Genomic DNA, 26195 nt, shown 5'->3' with positions numbered 1-26195 from the left:
ACAACGTTCAATAGGTGGACTTGGGCGGTTGCATTGGTTCAGACAACTGTAGCGGGGGTGGCCAATCAACTACGTTTTTTTGGTTTTTTATTTTAATAATTTATTTTAATGATTTTTTTTATCTATATATTTTCAATATGATTTTTTTTAATATAATTATTTTTTATTAATTTTTTTTCCTTTTAATTTTAATTATAATATATGTAATCCTTTTTCCCCCTTTTTAAAACTTTTTATTATGATTTTTTTTTTTCAATTTTTTTTTTTTTAAATGGCCAAGGGCCTCTGATGTAATCAACAAACAAAGAAACTCCAAAAGTTATGTAGCGAAACACTTCAATCACACGACAACAAAGTTGACGGCCAAAGGTCGAATCAGACTGACTCTATGCAGCGGTTGAGCGGCGAAAGGATTGAACAACTTTGATACCAATGTTATGAAGAAAGTTCGTATACTCAGAGGAATGCCCTGATACCAATGTAATGGACAAAGTTCATAATAGCAGGTTAGACATTTCAAAAGACTTGGAATATGGAGATATCCATAGAGGATACACCAATATATAAATTGTATTGAATAAGAATATGATATGATGAGAATGTTACAAATGAGGGCTCACTTATATACCTTGGCAGGTACCCTTTCATGAACGGTCATGTCCTTGGAGACATGCATCTTTAGTAAATAATTAATGTTCGATTAACTATTATTATGGTTATTGTTTATTTATAATATTAATATTATTTATATATATTTTATTCAAAGCATTCACCGCTTTAGCCAATGGGAACCACTTTAGTGAACTCCGTCGTAAGCTTCCTAAATGGTCAAGGACATTATAGAAACATTGCAATCTTGCCAATCGTAAAATCCCGAAAACTGTTAAGTCTACTAAATTTTGAATGGGATCTAAAATTTTACTTTCTCCATATGAAATTCAATGAGGTAGAAATCACTCTCAAACAACCTGAAACAATTGATGGTAATATTAAATATTTAAGTGAAACAATGACTTCAAGAATTTAATATTACTATTAACTACTAGGGTATGTATGTCATGAGTGTTGAGAAATCTAGGGTTAGCAAGGTAGTTGATTTCTCTTCTTGATAGCTGCTTGTGATGTGTTTTTACTTCACTTAGTTAACTTCTTCTTTCACTTAATATTATTAGTGTTCTTTATCATCAAACAACTACCAAAGCATAAAGAATAATGAGACAAGTCATAATAGGACATAGTATATAGGCTATCAGCCAGGGCCAAATCCTCTCCAACTGAGAGGAAAAACCACAAGAATTCTTCTCCTTATAAAATATTCAATTGACCAATTCCAAGACTTAGACCCTTGACTAAGACCCTACAAGACGAAGTCAAACCTTGCTTCTAGCAACTTTTGGAAATTCTGATTTCCAACAGCTTCTTCTGCAATTTCGATCTGCCCAGCAGATTCTTCTGCAACTTCGATCTGGCCAGCAGATTCTTTTGCAACTTCAATCTACCTAGAAAAATCTTCTATAGAAACCCTAGATCTTGTTTCTTTGTCCTTCGCTTGGTTAGATTCTCTCTCCAAGAGAATTCAGCTTGCAAAATGGCTTTTCTCGATGACCTAACTTCACTTCTGCAACTCTGCTTTACTGCAGCAGCATGAACCCTAATTCCTTTGCACATGTGGTGAGAAGTAACCCAGAAACAATCCTAAAAACTTGATTTTCTCTTCCTCCTATGACTTCTCCTTCGCAATCTTTTTCCTTCTTGTGATCGAACTTGTGTGAGTGAAGTGTGTCCTCCAAGTGAGGTCGAGGTCTCCTTTATATAGGTTTCTCATTGGGTCGAATTGCTCCTTTTAGGTTGACTTGTCAATGAGCGTAGACCGACTTGAATATTGCATCATGACGAGGTCTTGGAGGGTCTTTTAACTCAAATAAAATTTCTTTTTACAATATGTAACATTCTCAAATGGGTCTTTAATACATGGCAATTATTTTCTCGACTTGTGGACTCAATGATAAGCCTTAGAAGCTCTTAATGGGAGCTTGACCTACAAAATAAATTTGCTTGAGCATGAAACCCATCTCTCAAGGACATTAATAATAAATTTATTTTTCTTATTACATCAAATACATAAAATCATGATAACATATGCCATTATGAAGACCGAACCTAGTTACATATTTCAACAGTGAGATGAGTCATAGGAAATGAAAACAATATACTTCCCCACAGCGCAATCTCTTAAAAAAATTAGGGTAAGATTTTTTTTTTGGTTATAACTAATGGTAATGTTAAAAAGTTTTAAGTAAAAGTGATGAAAATGAAAGATAAAGGAGGATGTCATGAAGGAGTATCTAGGAAGCGTCTAGGGAGCACCTTGGGAGTGTCTGGGAAGTACGGTTCCTAACATAATGGTTCCAAAATTCCAGGAACTGTGCAAATCTAGCCCAAAGCACGGTTCTGATTACGCTTCGCTTGTGGTTCCGCAAAGTCTGTGGTTTTGTGGTCTAGTACGTGGGTGGGGGATGGTTCCTGCAACACACACACACACATATATATATATATATATATATATATATTGAATAAAGAGATAAGAATGTCTGAAAAACATGAGATTACAGTGTTTCTGACTTCATCTTTAATGCATTGATAACTCATATATATTTATTTATTTAATTTTTATGTTGAATAAAGAAAGAAGAAAGTTGGAAAAAACATAAAAAATTAGAGATTAAACTGTTTCTGACACCATCATTAATGCAATGATAATTCATATTTGAGAAATAGTTTCATCAATTGTAGAAGAATACATATAGAAAGTTCTGCACTAGAATTTCGTATCTCTGAAACAGTAACTGTCGGACTCTTGACAGGAATTCATATTTCTGTAGAAACAAAATTTCTAAATTCTAATTTCAGATATGCCAAAATTATCACTGATTTATAAATCATAATAATGATTGTAGAAAGTCAGGTTTTGTGTCTGAAAAAGATCATAAGATATAACCTGGTGGATAATGTGATGTGACCTGGCCTATTGGATACCTGTACAGACAACATGATTGAACAGATCAGCCAATAAGCCAGAGGATGAAGAAGTTTTTGGGATGATGTCTGCAGCATGTGCACAATTCATGTCTCCTCTGTGAGATGGAGAGGTGTTTCTTGTGGTGGAGGCAGCGACTATTGGAAGTCCTAAGCCCAGGATAGCAGGGTGATCATGAGATAAGGCATGTTGAAGGTGCATATAGAGTGTCTTGCAATCTGCATCATACCATTGATTCCTGGGGTAGTAACTAGTTTCGGAGATTGGGGATGGATCGGGTAATGTAAAATTCCCACTTGGAATGACCCAAAAATACCACTGTGTTTTCTGAGTTTGTTGAGTTTTCTCAGTGAGATGTTTTGACAAACATTTTAATGACACACTGCTGTAGGTGCTTGTTTCATAGTTTGTTCAACAGTCAGTGGATACACAGTACCAAATTTGCATATGAAAACACTTTAAAACAGCCACATATCATTTATTTAATACCCAGAATTTAACTGGATCACTGTGGAGTGCAAATAAGAGAATATCTTCAGATTTAATGACTGTATATAATATTCAGACTTTCTTTAATCACATATCAGAGTTTGCAAACTTGGAGAATGATACCGGTGAACCTGATATATGTTTGCTTCAGCTAAGCAACCTTCAGTACAAGCTCAGCCTCTGTATAACATCTGCAGTGAAGACTCCAGAAGCATGATTCCCATCAGCATTGTGACTTATACATTGCTACAGTGACACAAAATACCCATATGAATACTCATCAAGCTTGGAATTCATGCCACTCTGAAACTGATACACATGCACAGGAAACTCCAGCAAGAGGATACCCACAATTTCTCTGAATCTGAAATCAACCCCCAGCACTGGTAACACGTTCAACTCAGTCAATAAAAATAAATTCGACCCACAATGTACATGAAGAGTTTCGACCCATTAATAGAGGCAAGTCAACCCTTTATTGTCTTGATATTTCTAGGGCACTAGCTAGAACAATTTTCTACAACAGATAACTACTTCCAATGATTAGTTAGCATTAATTCCACATAGCATTCAATATGATTAAGCAGTTTTACAGAAGAAAAATTCAACTAATAAACATGAGAGAGCAGTAAATATAACCATGAGACAATGAGACACGAGACACAGAAATTAGGCTTGAGGCCAGGGCAAAACCCACGAGGGGAACCCATAAATCTTTCCTTATGAGAGAAAGAGTTCAGAGTTCATCAATACATCAGAAACAACAACATCATGATAATAGGCAAACCAGTAATCTAGAACAAGATGAAGTGCCAAGCCCCCTTCTGATTTTTGGCTCCCTTCTTCTGATTCTAACTTCTTTGGAAATTGGATCAGAGATTGTCAAGACACAAGTCGACGTACAAATGAGGAGAGGAGGTCCCCTTTATATAGTCTTCAAAGGGGGTCAAATGGGTGTCTCTTAGGGGCCCAATTGACTTGAACAATAGGAGGCCGACTTAAGTAATTTGGAGGCATAAATTCAAATTCAAATTTTCCTTTTTCTTTTTATGATGACAATACTGACCATGGCTACCATATTTCCAACACTCCCTCTTAGCCAGGGAGGTACTCTTGATTGTCTCTCAAGATCAATCTCCCCGACCAATCCATAGGTTTTTTGGCCCACAACCTAAGGGAGAGATCACAAGTGCAAGTCTCTCTCTTTGTCAAGCTTAATCTCCATGACCAATTGGTAGATCTCTCGGCCAATAGCCTAAGGGAGATATCATTAGTGTCATCATAAAGAAAGATACATAACATCCAACACATCCCAAAAGCCACAACCCTATGGCATCCAAATCAGTGCCCTATTGACCAGTGGGTTCAATCAATGAGGCCAAACCAAGCATATGCTCATGGTACATCTCTTCCACTACAAACAAGGTCTCTTGGTCCATGACCTAAGGGAGGAATCCCTTTCTCCATCCTAGACTATGTAGTCTCACGATCCACAAAGAACTCGAGATCAATCTCCTTGACCAATCCATAGGTCTCACCAATGTCACATGGTTCGGTTCGAGTTCAGATTCGGCAATGATTAGGTTCGGATTGAGTTCGAATGTTTTGATGAGGTTCGTCATTAGGTTCGTCTATATATATTAATTTAAAATGAATTATACAATAAAATAGTTAGAAATCAACATCAGTAAACATCAAAAATGCTATCACAGACATGGAAACTGCAAGGATAAATTACAAGCTTGAGTTGTGACAGGAAGTTACGAGTTTGGATATATGGACTTGGTCAATGGCTATGAGGTTTGATGAAGTTCGCCGAACCTCAATTTGTTTTTAAGGTTCGCCAAAATTCAAACCTCAAGGTTAAAGTTCGACAAACCTTGTGACATAGGGTTTCACAACAACTCCCTAAGTGAGAGATCACAAAATCAGTGCCCCCAACCAAACTTGTCTCACAATCATCGTGACCTAGGGGATCATTCTATGCCTCAAAACCAATTTCCTCGACTAGATTCACTGGTCTCCCACTAAATTAACCCAAGGGAGTGACAATCTTCCCGACCAATCCATAGGTCTCACAACTGTAGCCTAAGGAAGATTCATGATGCTATACAATCAAAACTTCCGCTTCAAGAAGGATTTTGAGTCATTCCAGGCTTCTCACAGAAACAAACATCAGTAACTTGCTCAACAATAGAAAAGTAGCCATGGTGGATTTCAACACCTGATCAATCATTCCAACAGACAACAATAGGTAGAACAACCAACTGTATATTCAACTTTAGTCGTGGCTTCTTGCAGAAGCAATCATCAACAGATAGATCATTGAACAAATCAAAGAATCAACATCAAAGTCTTGCAACTTCTTCAAATAATTCGTCAGGGAGATGTTGATGGACTTGCAGTCCATTGTGCCAAATCACAACAAAGATATTACCAATCTCATGCCTTTACGAAAACAACTCCTCCTTACACAAAAGTCCCCTACCCTTGTCAAAAACATATCACCAATACATAGTAGAAAAATCACAGGTTCATCTTCAACATATTCAGATCAACATTGCTCTTCAAAACTTCTAGCCATCTTCATCTTGGAAGTCACATAGATCAGAAACGTGCTTCAATCAAGCTAATCTTGTCTTCCCCCTCTGAGTCTAAGCCCATCCAATGATGAGTCTTCTTGTCACTTGTTCTTCCATTATTTTCAACAATTGCCACACCTTGGCAGTCTTCATTATGTACCTGCAATCCTCAATAGGAGGCCATGAAAGAAGAAACACAACCAAGCAAGATATACAAAGACAAGAGACTCATAATGAAACAACAATAGAAACAATCAAGAAAGTACTTATCTCTTGAGAATGTGTTGTTGATTTGGGGTAGCATCGGATGTGCTTTAGCCATGAAAATTGGTGGAGAGGCTAAAGCACATGAGATCTCCAAGACCCATAAAAATTGAAATTAATTTAATGGTCTGAACATAACTACGAGGTTGCCACCACCTCAGGTATCATTAGATTCTGTTTTGTTACTAACCTGCATGCAATTTGTGTTGCATATGTTTTCCTTTGCAAACTTGGATTGTCATTGACAATTATAGTGCATAGAATGCTTTGAAGGTGTGTCAAGAAATTCTCTCATTAATTTATTGGGCATGAAATTCTTTCTATTGGGGAGATTTATCCATTTCAAGAAGATCTGCAGAAAACAGCCTAAAAATAACCAGTATGCTTTCCAAGTGGGACAACTTGTTAATAGTGTATTTAATATCAAATGTCATCGACCAAGGTGATGTTTCACAGGTTTAGGCATGGCTCACATTTCTTCTTTTATCTAAAAATGGATAATCTCCTGTGTGCTGCAGCTAATGTTGTGACAGTCCTACTCTCAATGTTGATTGGTTATCTAATGTAAATATTGAATGATTCAAACTTCTGAGATTCTGTTTAATATGGATGAGAATTTGAGACCATTCAAATTGGTTGATACAATAACTATGGAGTATGCAAAATTGCTTTATGTGAACTAGTTTAAGTCCCGTTTGAAAGAAAACATCTTATCTTTCATCTTTGACTGATACTGCTTTTGATCCAGCTTCTTATTTCAGGCTCAACAGAGGGTATGGATGTTGATGGCTTACGTTCAAATGTTCATTATGCTGGCGGTTATAGTGAGGTGAGAAGGCATTAAAGAATTAATATTTTAACTTTTATCTTTTTTCATGGGATGAGTCACATCAGAATATACAAAATATAAGACAATAAAAACAACAAGACTATTTAAATGTATGGAGGAATCCATTATATAAGACATTCCAGTCTGAAAACTTTGATGAGTGATGCTAGGTTTATTTTAGTCTCATTTGTGACAGTGCACCTGTGTATATACTTGACTTCTGAAACATACATGCAGTCATAAATTGGCTTTGTAGTCATTGACAATCATTGTTCTTTTATGGGATGGATTACATTATTATATACAAAATATAGGACGTTAAAACACAGCAAGGCTATTTAGATCTATGCAGGAATCCATTATAGAAGACATTTCATTGTTAATGCTAGGGTTATTTTAGTCTCATTTCTAACAATGCACGTTAAGTGTATATCCTAGACTTCTGAAACATTCATGCAATCATAAATTTACTTTATGGTCATTAACAGTCATTCTGTGTTTAATGGGTTGATTGTTTATGTCTACTTTCCATTACCAAATAATTGTTTTCTTCTCTTATAAGGTAATTGTTAGTTTTTGTAGCTGAGGAGGTACTTCTGCATTGGCAGTGCCTAGCATGCAAGTGACTGGGCATATTTCACTCTTTAGGCACTTTACTTTTTTAAGTGATTTTAGAAAGTTGGAAAGTGTACATTTTTAATTAATGACTGAAAAGTGGCTTTTTATAAAGGGAGTGTGAATTTGTGAATTTGGGTCACTTAAGTGATTTAAGTGGGCCAATGTGAGATTAAGTCATGACCATTGATCTTGAGATGGTGAGATTTAATCTCAGCCATTGAGATTTAGGGTTAGAGATTTTTGTCATTAAAGAGAAATAAAAAGAGAAAGGGAGAGTGAAAAGGCACACAATTTTTTGCGAAGAGAGAAAGAGGAGTTGAGGATAAAAAATAGAGGAGCAACAAGGAGAAGGGCACGAATTCAAGGAGAGATGTCTCCAAATTGGGCACACGCTTCTAAGAAATGTTTCCAGCCATTAAGCAGGCCATACAACTGAGTATGGGCTTGATTTCCTAGTCAAAGAACGGCACATAAATCAATGAATCTATTGCTATACCATACAGGTTATCTCTACACAGAAATCGAGGCAGCAAGGGTCCGATTTTCTATGCTGCATTTGGGTACAATTTTCAAGTGAAGTAATAGGCAGATTTGGCATGAAATTTGAGGCAAGGACACAAATTTTGAGGTCTGTTCTGTTGAGAAATCTCTAGGTCAATGATTAGAGTGATTGCTGATTTCTCTTTTCTTGATAACTGCTTGTGATCTCTTTTTACTTCTTCTTACTTATTATCTTCTTTACTTATTATTATGTTTGTATATCATCAAACAACTACCTAAACAAGAAGAACTAGAACACAAAATGTAGGCTGCAAGCTAGTGCCAAAACCTCTCCACTTGAGAAGAAAACCCGCAAATCTCTTCTCTTCTTATAGATTCTTCAATTAATGAATTCGAAAACCTCTAGACCGAGACCAACACCCTCCAAGACCAAGTCCAACCCTTTCAGATGATGTGCTTGTTTTGTCCAAGTCAAACTCAGTCAAATCTCTTCCAGTAGCACAACTTTGACCCCCAGTTTCAGAATTTCAGCCTCTATTGCAAGGATGAAATTTTCAGCCCTCCCAGCGACAACTATTGCCACACATGTGAGCTTATTCTGGCCTCCCAAGAATTCTTCAGACCTTCACTTGGCTTTCTCCTTCTGGTGCTTGAGGATGGCCTATTGTGACCTTCATTGACCTTCTTTCTCTTCCTTCTTCAAGATCGAACCTGCAGAAGAAAGACCCTAGTCCAGCAACAAAAACCTTAGCCTTCCTTCGCACGTGTGAGAGAGAAATAATCCAGAAAAAAGTCTTCTTTGTCCTCTTCCTTCTTTGCTTCTTTCTTCCTCTTCCTCCTTCGCTTGTATGAGTGTGTGATGAATGTCTTCCAAGGAGGTCGAGATCCCTCTTTTATATAGGCTTCTTAAGTTGGGCATGGTTCGTCAAATTAGGCCGACTTCCTAGCTGCTAGGCTGACTTGGTATTGAAGGGTATTTTGACACTTTTTAATGACAAAAATAATTTTCTTTATAGGTTACAATGTGTGCGATGGGGTCTTCAACTTATGACAATGGCTCTTTTGACTTCTTGACCTGGGACAAATCCTAGAAGCACTCAATGGGTGCTTGACCTCTAAAATAGGAGACCTTGAGCATGAACCCCATGCTCCAAAACTAATAATAATAATTTTTCTTTCATTTTACAATATACAAGAATTAGAAGTAAATTTCATATTTAGGAAGACCGAACCTAGTTACACATTTTTCAACATTCCCTCTTAACTAGGGAGATATTCATAAATGGTACATGGACATTCTCAATCTGAAGAGATCTCATACGAAGAGTCGGATTGGTAACCCATTTGTTTAGCATCATATCAATAAACATTGTCATATAACAATGCCTTGACTAACAACTCTATCTCTCCACAAGATCAGATCACAATGTTGGCAAGACCAATGATTTATAGACACCATCATCATTGTTTCTCTCAGAACATACACCACCTGGGTTCTCTCAGAGCATTTTCTACCAGGACTATTCTTATCTTGGATAGCCAGTCCTCAAAGAATGTTGGTCCTCTACGACTACTCTTATCTTGGATGCCCTACCACATTCTCAAAGAGTATCAGATGCCAAATGCTTAGCCAATCCTCCATTCTTTCTTTCCAAATGAAGACAAGAATGATGTGCCTATCTCTCTCTCTCAACTAGGGACGATATATCAACCAAACCAAGCTTGTCTCTCAAATACACAGGCTTCTTGTTAGGAAGATATTTTGTCAAAATATCAACTACCTGTTCATTAGTGGAGATATACCGTAGCTGCAATACATGATCTTGTATTAGCTTCTGACTGTAGTTATACTTGTTGTTTATATGCTTTGTCTTTCCATGAAACATTGGGTCTTCAGACAATCTTATACAACTGGTGTTATCACAATGTATCACTGTAGGGTCCATTGGTCCTTTAAACAAGTAAGACAACAACTTCTTCAACCAAACAACTTCTCCGCTTACTTCAGACACTGTAATATACTCGGCCTCAGCACTACTTAAAGCAATCGTATCTTGCTTTCTGCTCATCCATGAGATCATGGAGGATCCCAAACTAAAAAATCCTTCTGTAGTGCTCCTTCTATCATGCTCATGGCCTCCCCAGTCAGATTTTGTATATGCAATCAAATGGACATCATTCCTCCTATGATATTTCAGGCAGTAGTGGATTGTTCCTTGTAGATATCTCAATATGTTTTGCTGTTATCCAATGATCATGCTTGGGCTCCACTTGGAATTGGCTTAGAACATTTACTGCAAAAGATATGTCTGGTTGTTTATTCACCTAGTACATCAGTGAGCCAATCAATTGTCTATACCTGGTTGGATACACAGGGCTCAATTCAGAACTCAGTCTTTTCAAGTTTGTGATCATCGAGGTTGTTATTGGTTTGCACTCAATCATGTCAAACCTCTTCAACATCTCGATCACATACTTCCCTTGACCTAGATAGATCTCATCAAGTCCTTGCCAGACTTCCAGTCCCAAATAGTAGTGCATCAACCCTAGATCCTTCATGTCAAATTCTGTTGCTAGTTGCTTCTTACATTCTTTAATTCAACCTTCCACACCTGTCAAGAGAAGATCATCCACATACAGAATAATGATTACCAACTCTCCCTTCACAACTTTAATATAAAGGTTCGAATCCGCAGAACTCTTTGTGAAGCCTAATCTTTGTAGGTATGCATCCATCCTAACATACCATGTCCTTGGTGCTTGCTTGAGGCCATGTAATGCCTTCTTTAATCTGCAAACATATGCCTCTCTATCTTTAACTTCAAAATCGAAGGGTTGCTCTATATAGACTTCCTCATCAATTGTGGCATTTAGGAATGCAGTCTTGACATCCATTTGGTGGATGTTCCATCCTAACGATGCTGCCAAAGAGACCAACGAATACATAGTTGTATACCTTGGTGTCGGAGTAGATGTCTCTTCATAATTGATGCCTTCCTGTTGAGAGAAGCCCCTAGCCAGAAATCTTGCCTTATATTTATCAATACTTCCATTTGTTGCATGTTTAATTTTGTAGAGCCACTTGGAGGTTACCACATATTTGTGTTCAGGCCTAGATATAGTCTCCCAAACTCCATTTTTCATTATCGATTCATACTCTTAATTCATTACATCCTTCCATTCTTGGTGTGTGACAACTTCTTTAAAGGTGGATGGCTCTGCTTCTATCAATTTTGTCATATAGGCTGCATACTCATAATATATTTTGGGCTTCTTTCTTTCACTGAATGTGCCTTGAACTTCTCCATGACATTCTGCATCGAGTAGTGTAGACTTCAACCAGTTAGGGCTCTTTCTAGTTTTGGTGATTACCACAGGCTGTATAGGTTCACTGGGACATTCATCTTCATGATTTGATTCTTCTTCCTCCTTAGTAACTTGTTATTCAAATACCAGAAGTTCTTCGTCATCAGAGTCCATAGGGAGATCCTTTGATTTCTTGAATGCAATACTTTTGTCAAATATCACATCACGACTGACTTCTATTCGATGTCCTTCCTTTATGTAAATCCTATAGGCCATAGAAGAGTTACTGTAGCTAACAAATGTTCCCTTGATGCCCAATAGATCCAACTTTTTTTTTCTTGTCCTTAGGTATATGAATATAGACAGGACAACTAAAAATTCAGAGATGATTCACACTTGGTTTCTTCCTAGTGAATACTTCTTCCAGAGTCATGTTATCTTGTGACCTGTGGGGACTTTGATTTTGTATTTATACAAGTGTCTTTGTAGCTTCACCCCACAAACATTTCGGTAAATCTTGATCATGTAGCATAACTTTTACACTTTCTTCAATGGACCGATTATTTCGTTTTGCAACTCCATTTTGTTCGAGATTATATGGAACTATCAATTCCCTCTTAATCCTAGACTCCTTACAGAAGGCTATAATTTCCTTGGATGTGTATTCTCCTCCATTATCAAACCTTAATATCTTGATTCTTGTTTCTGTAAGGTTCTCTTCTTCAACTTTGAATTCTTGAAATTTGGTAAATACTTCATCTTTGGATTTCATTAAGTAAACCTAAGTTTTCCTTGACTGGTCATTTATAGATGTGACATAATATAGATGACCTCCAAGTGATTTAGGAGTGAGAGGACCACAAACATCATAATGAATAAGATCCAAGATTTCTTTTGACCTTGAAACACTGGTTCCAAATGGTCTCTTGGTGTTCTTCAGAATCTTACCTAATGCACATCCCTTGCATACTCCTTCGTGATCTTCTTTCAGTTTAGGGATTACATCTATTATAAATTTAGGGTTGGAAGGATTTTGAGGTGGATATGACAGAATCTTCTATGCCAAAGTTCACATGGGCTGATTTCAATGTGAACTAAAGCTTGAGCAAGGGGAGTTAGCAGCCTGTAAAGTCTTCCTTCACGAATTCCAATCACTCTTGCATTTTCTATGCTTGAATTTTTACCCCATACTACAACTCTTCCATTAATGAAAGCCACTCTATCACCTTTATCTTCTAGACTTGAAATGGAAAGTAAATTCTTATGTAAACCTGAAACAAATAGGATGTTGTTGAGATGAATATTTCTTCCATTCTCCAGTTGTATTGAGGTTGATCCAATTCCTCTCACAGGATAGCTCTTATTATCACCAAGCTCTACAAAGTAAGAGGACTTTCCTTTTGACAGTGTTTTTAGTTGCTTGTGATTGCAGATCATATGTCTTGATGCTCCACTATCGATCACCCAAATGTTGTCATCTTGAAATGTGCAGTTAGTGGTGAGGAGAGTCCTTCGTCCTTTGTCTTGATCACTTCCTTCTTTGGAGTAAATAGAAGATTCCATACTTCTTTGAAGCCCTTCTTGAGATGACTTGCTACCTTTGAACACTTCTTTAGAAACTTCTTCAGTGTAGTAGAGATCTTCATAATGCCCTTAGCCAACCTTAGCTCTGAAACCATGTTGAGAAATCTATAGGGCAATGATTAGAGTGATTTCTCTTTTCTTGATAACTGCTTGTGATCTCTTTTTACTTTTTCTTACTTATTAGCTTCTTTACTTATTATTATGTTTGTATATCATCAAACAACTACCAAAACAAGAAGAACTAGAACACAAAATGTAGGCTGCAAGCCAGGGCCAACACCTCTCCACTTAAGCAGAAAATCCACAAATCTCTTCTCTTCTTATAGATTCTTCAATTGACGAATTTGAAGACGTTTAGACCAAGACCAATACCATCCAAGACCAAGTCCAACCCTTCCAGATGATGTGCTTCTTTTGTCCAAGTCAAATTCAATCAAATCTCTTCTAGTAGCACAAATTTGACCCACAACTTTAGAATTTCGGCCTCTACTGCAAGTCTGAAATTTTCAGCCTTCCCAGCAACACCTTCTGCCACACATGTGAGCTTATTCTGGACTCCCAAGACTTCTTTAGAGCTTTGCTTGGATTTCTTCTTCTTTTGGTGCTTGAGGAGGATGGCCTAATGTTACCTTCATTCACCTTCTTTCTCTTCCTTCTTCAAGATCAAACGTGAAGACCAACAACAAAAAATCTAGCCTTCCTTTGCAGTGTGAGAGAGATAAAGCCCAGAAACAAGTCTTTTTCATCCTCTTCCTTCTTTGTTGTCTTCATCCTCTTCCTCCTTCGCTTGAATGAGTGAATGATGAATGTCTTCTAAGGAGGTTGAGATCCTTCCTTTATATAGGCTTCTTAAGGTGGACGTGGTTCCTCAAATTAGGCCGACTTCCTAGCGGCCAGAACGACTTGGTCTTGAAGGGTATTTTTGTTGATTTGTGGTAGCATCGATTGTGCTTTAGCCATGAAAGTTGGTGGAGAGGCTAAGGCACGTAAGATCTCCAAGACCCAGAAATGGTTTGGGGAAATTCCACTCGGTTGGGGAGATATTAAAATAAGTAATATTTTAATTGGGTTCCTAAGTCTAAACTTAGGAAAATTAAAGTGTTAATGAGTATTATTATAAAACTAGGTGAGAATGTTCTAAATCACATGGATCAAGCCAAATCTAATTTTAGCCATTGACTAGGGACTTAATCTCAGTTGTTGAAGACTCAACAAGAAAAGTATAAGAGGAGGCTTGAGGGTCAGTTGGAGGCACACCAAATTGATTAGTCAGTTTGATTTTTTGGAGCGGGGTTTGCTGGCAGAATCAAACTAGTGATCTATTGTAGTGAATGGCAGTTTGGCATGAGGCCGAGAATACATAAAAGAGGGAGAGATAGTGCCAAAGAGACAACATAGAGCCTGGAGAGGCTAGCGCAAAGGCAACTTGGAGCTACTGAGAGGTTGAAGAGGCTGGCATGGGTGACACAGAGGCCTACAGAGCTGACGTAGGGCCAAGAGGCAGTGCCTGAAGAATTTTCGTGGGGCAGATTGAGTGCTGGTGAGTCGGGAAGGGTGACGCAGTCCCTGTAGAGTGACGTAGAGCAATAGAGAATCTTGGAGCAGCTTTTGCTGTCTAGCTAAGGAGCTACCATTGTTGCTGTGGGATCGTTCATCCAGTGTTTGATGAGTCAAAATATCTGTCTCGGAGGAGAGGTACTACTGCTGAGGACATTCTCTGTTGGGTGAGCCATTTTTGGCACCCTAGATGTATTCAGAAACTACATAATAATAAAAACCTGATATCTGCTGCACCAGTTTTCCTGCATTGGGTTTTTCTGGGCCATTACATGAGCTCTACCCCATCATCATGGCCATCACCCTTGTTCCATCAGGTTCTATGTGCCTCTTCATGATATAGGAACCCATCATTGTCCCAACCCCTGGTGAGCAATGAACCACCCCACCTTAAAGGGGGGAATTCACTACTATATCTTATACACCATGCTCTAACCCCTTGAGCCCCGAGCAGTTAATCATAAAAAACCATAAAAAGGCAAAAGGCATATAAGGAAGGGTGGAAAAATCAAGGTTGGGGCACCTCATGTACCACGATTTCTCCCTCCTACACCTTATAAACCCAAGTGTGGGCTTCCCTCTTATTAGCTACCCCTGTGCCCAAGCATGTGACCCAAGGCTGCCCCCTCTCATTCCCTACCTCATTCACCTATCTGCCACATGCCACCACCTTTTGGCATATGTACCTTGATTATATTATCCCCTTTAGAAGCAGAAACCACCTAATAGTGTACTTGGTTAAACCCATTAGGAGTTTAGGAGACATTGGCACATCCCGAAGCCTATTATGGAAGGGCAGGTCATTATGAAGTCCCCACCTATGCCATTATGGAGTCCCCACCTGTGGTCCATGATTAGGTAAGCTCATTTGCTCAATTTCTCTAATGACTCCTTGTATTAGAAGCCTAGGGGACGCATTGGATCTTATGTAGGATTGTAGATGGTTTCCATTTGGGGTTTGGTCTCCTTATATGGGGTCCTAATCCTCTAGAGGGCTACATTGGCACACATAGGGTGAGCATTGAGAGCCATGGGCCTCCATAGCAACAAATTACACTTCATGGATCCCCACAACCTATGTTGCAGGAAACGTGGTATAGAGGTCCGTTTCCGTACGGAAATGGGTATGAAACGCGGAAACGCGTTTGGTACGACCGTGAAACGCGTTTTCGGCCGTACTGCCACGTTTCCTGAAACGGAAACGTGGCCAGTACGGCTGGAAACGCGTTTCAAGGCCGTACAACCCATGTTTCCTCATTAACTTGTGTTTTTTTAATAAATTACTTTTAGGGTATGTTAGTGACTTCTTGTTGCTTCTAGATGCGTGTCTAAAGTTATAAAAGTGAATTTTTTTCCTAGTGTCGATATGCAGTTCGTCAGGAAGTTTGAGGGATATGCAGTTCATGGTAATGTTAAATTCTTAAAGTAAAAGTGATATTCTCCTTTATTTTTCATTTTTATCCTTTTACTTAAATTTTTAACATTACCATGAAATGACTCAGGATGTTTGAGAGTGGTTTCGCCCTCATTGGATTTCATATGGAGAAAGTAGAATTTTAGATCTCACTCAAAATCTAGTAGACTTATTTGTTTCTCAGGATTTCAGGATTGGAGGGATTGCAATGTTTCCATTGGATTTTATCATGTACTAGGGTTTGGAACTTGTATTTAATCAAGAGAACCAAGCCCTCTATGCAGGGGAAACTCCCAATAATCAAGATAATGTAGGGCACTAGGGTATGAAACGTGTATTTAATCAAGAGCACTAAGGCCGTTCGACTATGTAGGAGGAGACTCCTAATACAACAGTGGTCCTTCTAAAGAATGGGATGTGGATGCAGAAAATCTTGATTTGGATCTCTCTCTTGCAGCCTTATAGTCTTTATTGTACTTGCAGCCTCATATATTAATATAAATAATGGCTGATTTTGAGATTTGGATATATAATAAAGGTTGCTTTTGGATATTTGGATATTTTTATTTTCATTATGTGATCATTCATGAGTAAATGTGATGTAAATTAAATCTTAATGTTTAAGTGTAATAGATTATAATGTATCATTTATGCTTTATGATTGCACACACACACACACACACACACACACACAAATATATATATATATATATATATATATATATATATATATATATATATATATAGATATCTTTTCAATATATATATATTTGCGTTTCCCCATTTCTAAAATTTGAGGAGGTCGCATTTCGTATCGCTTCCCGTTTCGGAAATTCATACTTGTTTCCCCATTTCGTGCAACTTAGCCCACAACCATTCAGAGATCGCTCGTGGTTCACTTATTGGACGAGGAGGATGCACCTTATCCATCATGCCCAGCTGGCCCCAGATCTACTCCACACACTTGGCAGATGATCGAGGACTTCTATGATGATGTGGCATCTCCCACATTATCATCCTAGTCCTTGAGGGCAACCTACAGGCATCTTCGATTTGTTTGGAGACCCATGAGGACACTTGTGTGCCCCCGTAGTCATTTGGAGAACCATAGGTTATTACAAGGGGCCAACCCCTTGTCCACTGCTTTTGAGGATCCTATTCTTTATTGTGGCACCCATGGACCTCATTAGGCCTCTTAGAGGGCGCTACGACATACATAGAATTAATATTTGACCTCTTGAGGGGCTTACTTTTCATTTGTGAGCTAGGTTGGTGACCTTGTCACCAAAATGTTGTATTTTTAGTACATTATTTTATTTTTGGGGCTTATGTAGGCCAAGGAGGCTAATTCGAACTCCTTAGATGTGTGTAAATACAAGTGAGGCGAGATCATTTCTCATCATCACTTTGGATTGGATCTCTCTCTTCTTTAGAGAATTTTGCACTTTTTGCTGGAGGATGAATTGGACCATATATGGATAAATTTTGATGTATGTTTATTGGTTTGTCTTCTCTTGGAGCTTTGTTATTGTCATTTGTGAATGGTTGGATATACTCTACTGCATTGTAAGTATAAAATTTTTGATGCTATTCTAATTTCTTGTTACTTTGTCATATATGATGGATGGGATTTTCGTCGTTTTAAGGCTAATTGTTGCATGCAAATTGTTGCTTAATATTGTGGGATTGTCTCGATCATGACGTTCTCTCCATGCATTGGCCCTTGTAGTATGAGCAAAATCTCCTAGAGGTAAAATTTGACCTTGACAAGTCATTCCTCCTGTGTATTTGAAGTATAAAAGCTGCAAGATTACTTTCACTTGACCTAGAGGGTTTGTGAAGAAATTTCAAGGCCTCCTTCACTGGAAACCAAGAAATCCTACACATTATCAACATAGACTCCATTCTCCCAAACATTAAGGCATTGATCTACCATGGGTGGTCACCAACACTCCTAATCTTTCACCTTCTCCCAAGTCTAGCCACATTGGGGTGCCTAGGGCATCAATTTCTTGAGCAAGGATGATGGGGTAGAGCTCATGTATTGGCTTTTGCCCATGTGCTAAATGTTTTTGTCCTGACCATATTTGCATTTTGTGGTACTTTTTCTGTTGAATGTGGCCATATGTGCTTTTAACTTTCTTTTTAGCTTCATCAACCTTCGGGCTTCATTCCAAGCCATGACCCAAGGTGTGGCCAAGGGGAAGGGGCGAGCTGACCCTATGCACACCCGATGGAGAAATGTGGACCCAGGTGGGAGAAATGATGGATGGGGTAATAATGAGTGAAAAGAGGGCAATATAAGCAGATAAGGGAGCAAGACCACACAATCGAAATCGATGTTTCCTGTGAAATACCATACTTGAAACCAATTGGTCAGTAAAAGAGATCCCACGAGACTAGAATCCAAGGTTAATTCCTAATAATTCCTAAAAGGGGTAAATGGGATAGAAGCACAAACCTAGCCCATTCTTTCCACCGAAGCCCCCCATTAATCCATGCCCAGAAGTGTCCATGATAAGTAAACTACAATACTCAATTTCAAAATGACAAGGCATATCTTTAGATTCGGGAGACCCACCTTCAAACATACGATCATGGCAAAAGGGTGAGGGACCAAATGGCTAGCTCAGACGGCAGAGAAATGGCACAATGAGTTAGTTGATGGCTGCCAGTTGAGGACCTTCTTGGAGAAAATTTTCTCCTAGGGATATTACCCACAAAATGGTGGGTAACAAGTACAAATTTCTACTCCTTGAAATTTCACATGTTGTAAACTCGGAAATTTTCTTTGTGAGATCAATAATAAATTCCTGTTCACAATGGCTTTCCCTTTGGGGTTTTTCCATGAGCTGTGGCCAAAATTTTTATGTCAAATGTGTGGTTGCTTATTGTTGTTTTGCGCTGCTTAAGATCAAATTTACTCTTTTGTATTTCTGGTCATAAAAATCAGATTGTATGTGTTTAAGTTTAAAATCATTTTTTGGGAAATTTTTTATTGGGGACAAAAATCAAAGTTGATTAAGTGTTTGACAAAAGTCTTACAAGGGAAAATAAGTTTGTAGGTGGTTTCTCAACATGGTATTGGAGCCGGGACTCTTGGGGACATTGGGCAGATTTTGACATAGTATTATTGTAGGGATTGCAGGGAGTTGTGTTAGGAAAATAGAGAAGAGAAAAGTTATTGTTGGTTAGTTTGGTAAACATGTCAATGGAAACAGGGTTGAGGGCGGAGGATTGGTTTGCTTCAGGAGTTTGAGTTGTGTGACATTGATGAGAAGACAATAACAATAACCACTGATCCAATACAATTGGTTGATTTTAACAAGAGGAATGTTAAGGCCCAAGAGGCTCCTTCTAGATGCAATCAAATACGACCTTATTCCTCATGTTTCGAAGAAGACTTGTGCCTTTGAGACGTGGGAAACCTTGTTTAAAGTTTTCCAGAGCACTAATGAGAATAGGAGGATGGTGTTGCAGGAAAAACTAAGGTAAACTTAGGTGACCAAAACTAACATTATATCCTCATACCGCACCAAGATCACTCAAGTGAAAGATGGGTTGGTAGCCATGGGAGAAACCATCTCTGATGAGAAACTGGTTATATCAGCCATGAGTGGTTTTCCCAAGGAGTGGGATGCCTTTATTGATGGGATAATGCCCCATGAGCATCTTCCAGATTTGGGAAGAATGTTGGATGATTTCCATCAAGAAGAGATAAGTCGTAATGCCAAGAGTGGTGGGGGAGAAGAGGAGAATATTGATCTTACAGTTAAGGGCAAAGACAAAGGCAAGGTGAAAGGAAATGGGCGACCTGCTTTTGAGAAGGACATGAATAAAGTGAAATGCTTTGCTTGTCACAAGACTAGTCACTCTGCAAACTAATATCCATACAAGAAGAATAAGAAAGAGGCACAGGTAGCAACAATATTAGCATCAACTAAGATTGACGATTTTGCTGGGAAACTTGAGAAAAAAGTTCTCTTATTGCCTGTATTTTGGATAGTAGTGTTGCTATGTATGAGGACAGTGGGCTATGGCTAGTTGATAGTAGGGCATCTAGTCACATGATGGGGATGAGGTGAACGTTTGACAATGTATTAGAGACAATATCAGATTGGAGTGTGATTAGTGGGACTAGTACCACACATGTAGTGAAGGGGGTTGGATGTGTCAGGTTCTAGCTAGAGTGTTGAAATTTGGTACCGGAGGACAGGTGGTTCCCTTAGGCTTTGATTTTTGGCTTAGGGAAAAGTGTCCAAAAGAATTTAATTTTTCTCCTAAAGTGACTTTATACTTTTTATAAAGTTAAATCTAATTTAAAAGTGACTTTAAGTAATAAAGTTACTAAGTCTAATTTTAAAGTGACTTTTATAAAGTCAATGAAAAATTAGAAAGGAAAAGTGACTTTTGAAATAACTGACTAAGTGGGTCTTTATTAAAGTGGGGTGAATTAAAAAATAAAAAGTGAGATTTAAATGAGCATTTAATCTCAGCCTTAGATCTCAATCTATTTCAGCCATTGGATTTAGGGATCACCCAAAAGTCACTTGGATCACCCAAAAGTCACTTGGGGTTAGATTAAAGGAGGAAAATGAGGAAAAGGTCATCAATTCTTTCATGAGCATATTGAAAGAAGGAGAGCAAGAGAGCAAGGGAGATTTTTGGACAGTGAACTGCGGAGTTTCAGCAGCGGAGTTTCAGCAGAGTGGAGTTTCGGCAGCGGAGTTTCAGCAAGTCTGTACAACGGAGTTTCAATAGGGCGGAGTTTCAGCAAGGCTGAGTTTCAGCAAGTTTGTACAACGGAGTTTCAGGAGGGCGGAGTTTCAGCAAGGCTGAGATAAATTGTAAACGTTTGCTTGCTGATTTTTGCTGAATATTTCTCTTACTGTAAAAAGGCATTTTCCAAAAATCAAGAAGAGCTCTCAAACTGGTTTTCCCCAAGAGTTGTAGGGGGTTTTTCCAGGGTCACATTGACCAAAAATCTCAGTGTTTAAATGTGTTTTAATGGCTGTTTATTACTGCTGATTTTTATTTCTGCAATTTCCAACATTCTGTAAAATTTCCAGAATTTGTGTTTTCAGCAAATTTATTTTTTCCAGCTTGTTAAATGTATGGTTATGGGAAAGGGCATTTAACTATATGGGAGAAATAAGGAGAAACTGAAAATCGGGGTGGGAAATGAGAAATTTCTACATGGTATCGGAGCTTGAGTGTTGAAGGACAGTTTGGGACAGCAAAAGGAAAAATTATAGCTGCTGATTTTTTCACTCAGAAAATTCCAGCAAGCTGATTTTTTCATAAACAACAGTTTTACCTTTACTACAACCCTTCTATTTTTCAGTTTTAGGACAAAAGGATGTCATTGGGATTGAGGGTGGAGGATAGGCTGGATGGGCATACAAATTACAATGTTTGGAAGGAGAGAATGCAGAGTATCTTTGAGGAGGCAGAAGTCTGGGATATCATGGTGCATACCACACAGAACCCTGTTGTTGTGCCTACTGATGCTACTCAGTTGACAACTTATAATAAAAAGAACAACAAGGGTAAGAGACTGATTCTAGACAAAATCAAAGACCATTGCATTCCTCATGTGAGAGGAAAGAGCAATGCCCATGAGATGTGGACAGCATTGTCCAATCTCTACCAGAGTACTAATGAGAACCGAAAGATGGTCCTGAAGGAGAAGCTGAAGAACATTAAGATGAGTAATGATAGTGCAGCTAGATATCTCACAAAGATTACTAATGTGAGAGATGAGTTGGCAGCGATTGGAGAGGCCATTCCACCCACTAAGTTGGTGCGGATTTTAGTGAACAGCCTCCCCCGTTCATGGTTGAACTTTGCTGATGAGGTTTGTGCACGTGAGACCCTTTCCACATGGGAGAGGCTTTGGGATGATTGCATTCAGACAGAGATCAGGAAAGGTCAGCTTGGGGCAGCCAAGCCAGTTGAGCAGGATGAGGATGTAGCACTGGTGGAAGGAGGCAAGAAAGACAAAGGGAAGAAGTAGGGTTCCACAAGCAGTGGTGGGGGCAAAAGCAAAGGTAAAGGTAAACAGGGGAACACACAGAAGGACTATTCCAAGGTGAAGTGTTGGAATTGTCAAAAGATGGGACACTATGCAGTTGTGTATCCGGAGAAGAAGAAGAAGAAGGGGAAGAACCAGGATGTGGCAACTTCAGCAGAGATTGAGGACTTCGCAGGTCGTTTTGACCGGGAGTTTGCGTTCACTACGTGTGAGTCCTCTAGTGCAGTATCACCTGCCACACATGTTCAGAGTGAGCATGCTTTTCCCTCGATTAGCGGAGCATCTTCAGGTATCTGGTATGTGGACAGTGGGGCTTCACGTCACATGACAGGAGTCCGTAAGTAGTTCTCAGAGCTTTCAGAGAGTGGCACTGATATAGAGGTAGTACTCGGTGATGACAGAGTTATTAGAGCAGTCGGGGTGGGGACACTGACATTTCAGAGGGAGTCCAAACCTCCCTTGAAAGTGTCAGATGTTTTTTATGTGCCAGGGATGAGGAAGAACCTCATATCCGTCTCAGCTTTGGAGGACAGAGGATATGCGGTACTGTTCAGGGGAGGACAGGTGTTGATGTATCCCAGGGGCACTCTAGCTGATTCAGCTATAGTGATAGGGAATCAGCTAGAGTGATAGGTGTATGCCATGCAAAGGTGTACAAGTTTTCATTCCAGCTCCTTTTGGCATTGAGCAGTAGTACCGACAGCAGAGCTAGCAGTTTTGAGCTGTGTGAGATTTGGCACTGCAGGATGGGACATATGTATCATGGAGCTTTGAGGACATTGCGGGAGATCACTACAGGTGTGCCAGATTTTAGTACTGATCACTTTGATACTTGCAGAGGTTGTTCGATGGGCAAGTTTGCCAAATCCCCTTTTCTCAGCAGTGACAACAGAGCGACTGGGATACTTGATTTGATTCATTCCGATGTGAGCGGTCGGATGTCTCATGTTTCCTTGAGTGGATATGAGTACTATGTTTTATTCATTGATGATCACTCCAGGAGGACCTGGATTTATTTTTTGAAGACCAAGAGTGAGGTCTTCAAGCGGTTTCAGGAGTTCAGAGCTCTTGTGGAGACACAGACAGGTCGAAAGATCGAGTCCCTGAGGTCGGACAATGGAGGAGAGTACACCCTTGGAGAGTTTGTTGACTATTGTGCGGAGGCAGGCATTAGGAGGGAGTTCACTATTCCTTACAACCCCTAGCAGAACGGGGTTGCAGAGAGGAAGAACAGATCCATCATAGGGGCTGCCAAAGCCATGTTACATGATCAGGGGTTGCCATTGTTCTTGTGGGCAAAGGCCTGCAACACAACTGTTTACTTGCAGAACAGCAGTCCATCGTGCCTTGGGGCACATGTCTCCGGAGGAGGCTTTCTCTGGGAAGAAGCTTGATATTGGTCATCTTCATATCTTTGGATGCATTACATACTCCTATATACCCAAGGAGAAGAGGACCAAACTAGAGCCCACCGCAGAGAAGGGTATCTTTGTGGGCTACAGTGAAACCTCAAAGGCCTTTCGGATTTACATTCCTGCACAGAGGAGAGTTGTTGTCAGACGGGATGTGAAGTTCGAGGAGGACAGGGCCTTTAGGAGGTCATGGGAGTTAGAGTATCTGGATCAGCCAGACCCTCAACAGCAGTTGAGTCAGTCGCAGGGATCCAGTGGGCAGGGATCAGGAGGATCAGGAGGTACATCTATGAGGATGTCAAGTCTGTCAGTGAGCAGTGGCTCATCGAGCCAGAGGGGTGGTGCTCCGGGCAGCATGCAGAGCAGTTCACTAGGGAGTCCACTGATGGACAGTTCACACGGTACCTTAGCTTCTACAGGTTCAGGTGCAGGCAGGAGGATAGTAGACAGACAGTCAGGAGTTGAGGCTCATGATGATGATGATGAGGAGGAGTTTGATTCTCCGGTGGGAGAAGTGCGCTCAGGGAAGAGGAAGCCCAAGTGGCTTCAGGACACCTTGAGAGATGCCTCATCTGTTGCTAAGCCGAAGAAGCCGGTCAGAGAGAGTACACCACCTGAGAGGTTTTGTAGCTATATGACGATGGTTACTAACATCCTTGACTCTGAGCCTTCTAGCTATGAGGAGGCAGCTAGCCAGCAGGTCTGGAGAGAGGCCATGCAGGAGGAGTATTCTTCTATCATGAAGAATGATGTTTGGGAGGTGGTGCCAAGGCCTGAGGGCAAATCCGTGGTTACTTCCAAATGGCTTTACAAGGTAAAGCATGCTGCAGATGGCAGCATTGAGAAATTCAAAGCAAGGTTTGTGGCTAGAGGGTTCTCCCAGGTAAAGGGAGTTGATTATGAGGAGACCTTCGCTCCCGTGGCTCGATATACTTCGATCCGCTCCATTATATCGACAGCAACAGAGATGGGTTGGAAGATCCACCAGATGGATGTGAAGACTGCATTTCTCAATGACTTCATACAGGAGGAGGTGTACATTGAGCAGCCATATGGCTTTGAGGTGCATGGGAAGGAGTCCCATGTGTGCAGACTGAAGAAGGCCCTTTATGGCCTGAAGCAAGCTCCCAGAGCTTGGTACTCCAGGATAGATACATATTTGCAGGGGATGGGTTTCACAAAGAGTGAGGCAGATCCGAACCTTTACTTTATTGTGATTGGTGAGGAGCCTCTCATTCTGGTGTTGTATGTGGATGACTTGGTCATTACAGGTGCAGAGAGACTCATAGAGCACTGTAAGGGAGATCTTGCGACAGAGTTTGAGATGAAGGACATCACCTTGATGCATTACTTTTTGGGCTTGGAGGTGTGGCAGGAGGAGGGGCATTTCTTCCTGGGGCAGGGGAAGTATATTGTGGACATCCTTAGCAGATTCCACATGGAGGATTGTAGACCCATGTCGACACCGATGATCACCAACTGGAAGAAGCTTCATGCTTCGGATTCTGAGTTGGTGGATCCCACATTGTACAGGCAGCTGATTGGTTCCTTGATGTATTTGGTCAACACTAGACCAGATATCTGTTTTGCAGTCAACACAATGAGTCAGTTTATGTGTGAGCCTAGGGAGGTTCACTGGGTGGCTGCAAAACACATTTTGCGGTACTTGTAGGGGACAGTGGATTATGGTTTGGACTACAGGTAGGGAGATGGAGTGAGATTGGCAGGATAGACTGATTCTGATTGGGCAGGTTGTGCTTCTGATAGGAAGAGCACTTCAGGGTGCTGTTTTGGGTTGGGTTCAACAGTAGTGTCATAGTTCAGCTGGAAGCAGCAGTCAGTAGCACTGAGTTCAGCGGAAGCAGAGTATATGGCAACCAGTCTAGCTAGTTGTGAGGCTATCTGGCTTCACAAGATGTTGTTTGGCTTATTTGGTCAGCTGTTGAGACCTTCAGTGATTTACTGTGATAATCAGAGTTGCATTAAACTCACGTAGAATCCAGTATTTCATGACAGGTCAAAGCATATCGGGATCAGATATCATTTCATCAGAGACTATGTTCATAAGGGAGCTGTGAAGCTTGAGTATATTTCCACTGTTGAGCAGGTTGCAGATATTCTTACCAAAGCCTTACCACGGAGCAAGCATGTCTACTTCGGAGACAAGATGGGTGTGGTGAGGAACACCTTCCTCGGTAAGAGGGAGTGTTGAAATTTGGTACCGGAGGACAGGTGGTTCCCTTAGGCTTTGATCTTTGGCCTAGGGAATTTAATTTTTCTCCTAAAGTGACTTTATAATTTTTATAAAGTTAAATCTAATTTAAAAGTGACTTTAAGTGATAAAGTTACTAAGTCTAATTTTAAAGTGACTTTTATAAAGTCAATGAAAAATTAGAAAGGAAAAGTGACTTTGGAAATAAATGACTAAGTGGGTCTTTATTAAAGTGGGGTGAATTAAAAAATAAAAAGTGAGATTTAAATGAGCATTTAATCTCAGCCTTAGATCTCAATTTATTTCAGCCATTGGATTGAGGGATCACCCAAAAGTCACTTGGATCACCCAAAAGT

The 26195-nt window shown here is 39.7% G+C and overlaps 1 protein-coding gene across 3 annotated transcripts in view; it reads left to right on the top strand.

The window, feature by feature from the left end:
• UPL6 (ubiquitin protein ligase 6) overlaps positions 1-26195 on the top strand; it is a 395397-nt gene that overhangs the window by 294558 nt on the left and 74644 nt on the right. For all 3 annotated transcript variants that reach the window (XM_089428856.1, XM_089428854.1, XM_089428855.1), the window contains exon 22: positions 7121-7201. In XM_089428856.1, coding sequence (XP_089284982.1) covers positions 7121-7201 — 81 coding nt within the window. The remainder of the gene's footprint in view (positions 1-7120; positions 7202-26195) is intronic.

The sequence above is a fragment of the Pinus tabuliformis genome, chromosome 4_2, assembly GCF_031772625.1.
Source record: "Pinus tabuliformis cultivar Carrire ecotype Pingquan chromosome 4_2, CPIR1, whole genome shotgun sequence".
In the NCBI taxonomy this organism is placed as follows: Eukaryota; Viridiplantae; Streptophyta; class Pinopsida; order Pinales; family Pinaceae; genus Pinus; species Pinus tabuliformis.
Note: the sequence above shows the minus strand (reverse complement) of the source record. Positions and strands in the feature narration are given on the sequence as shown.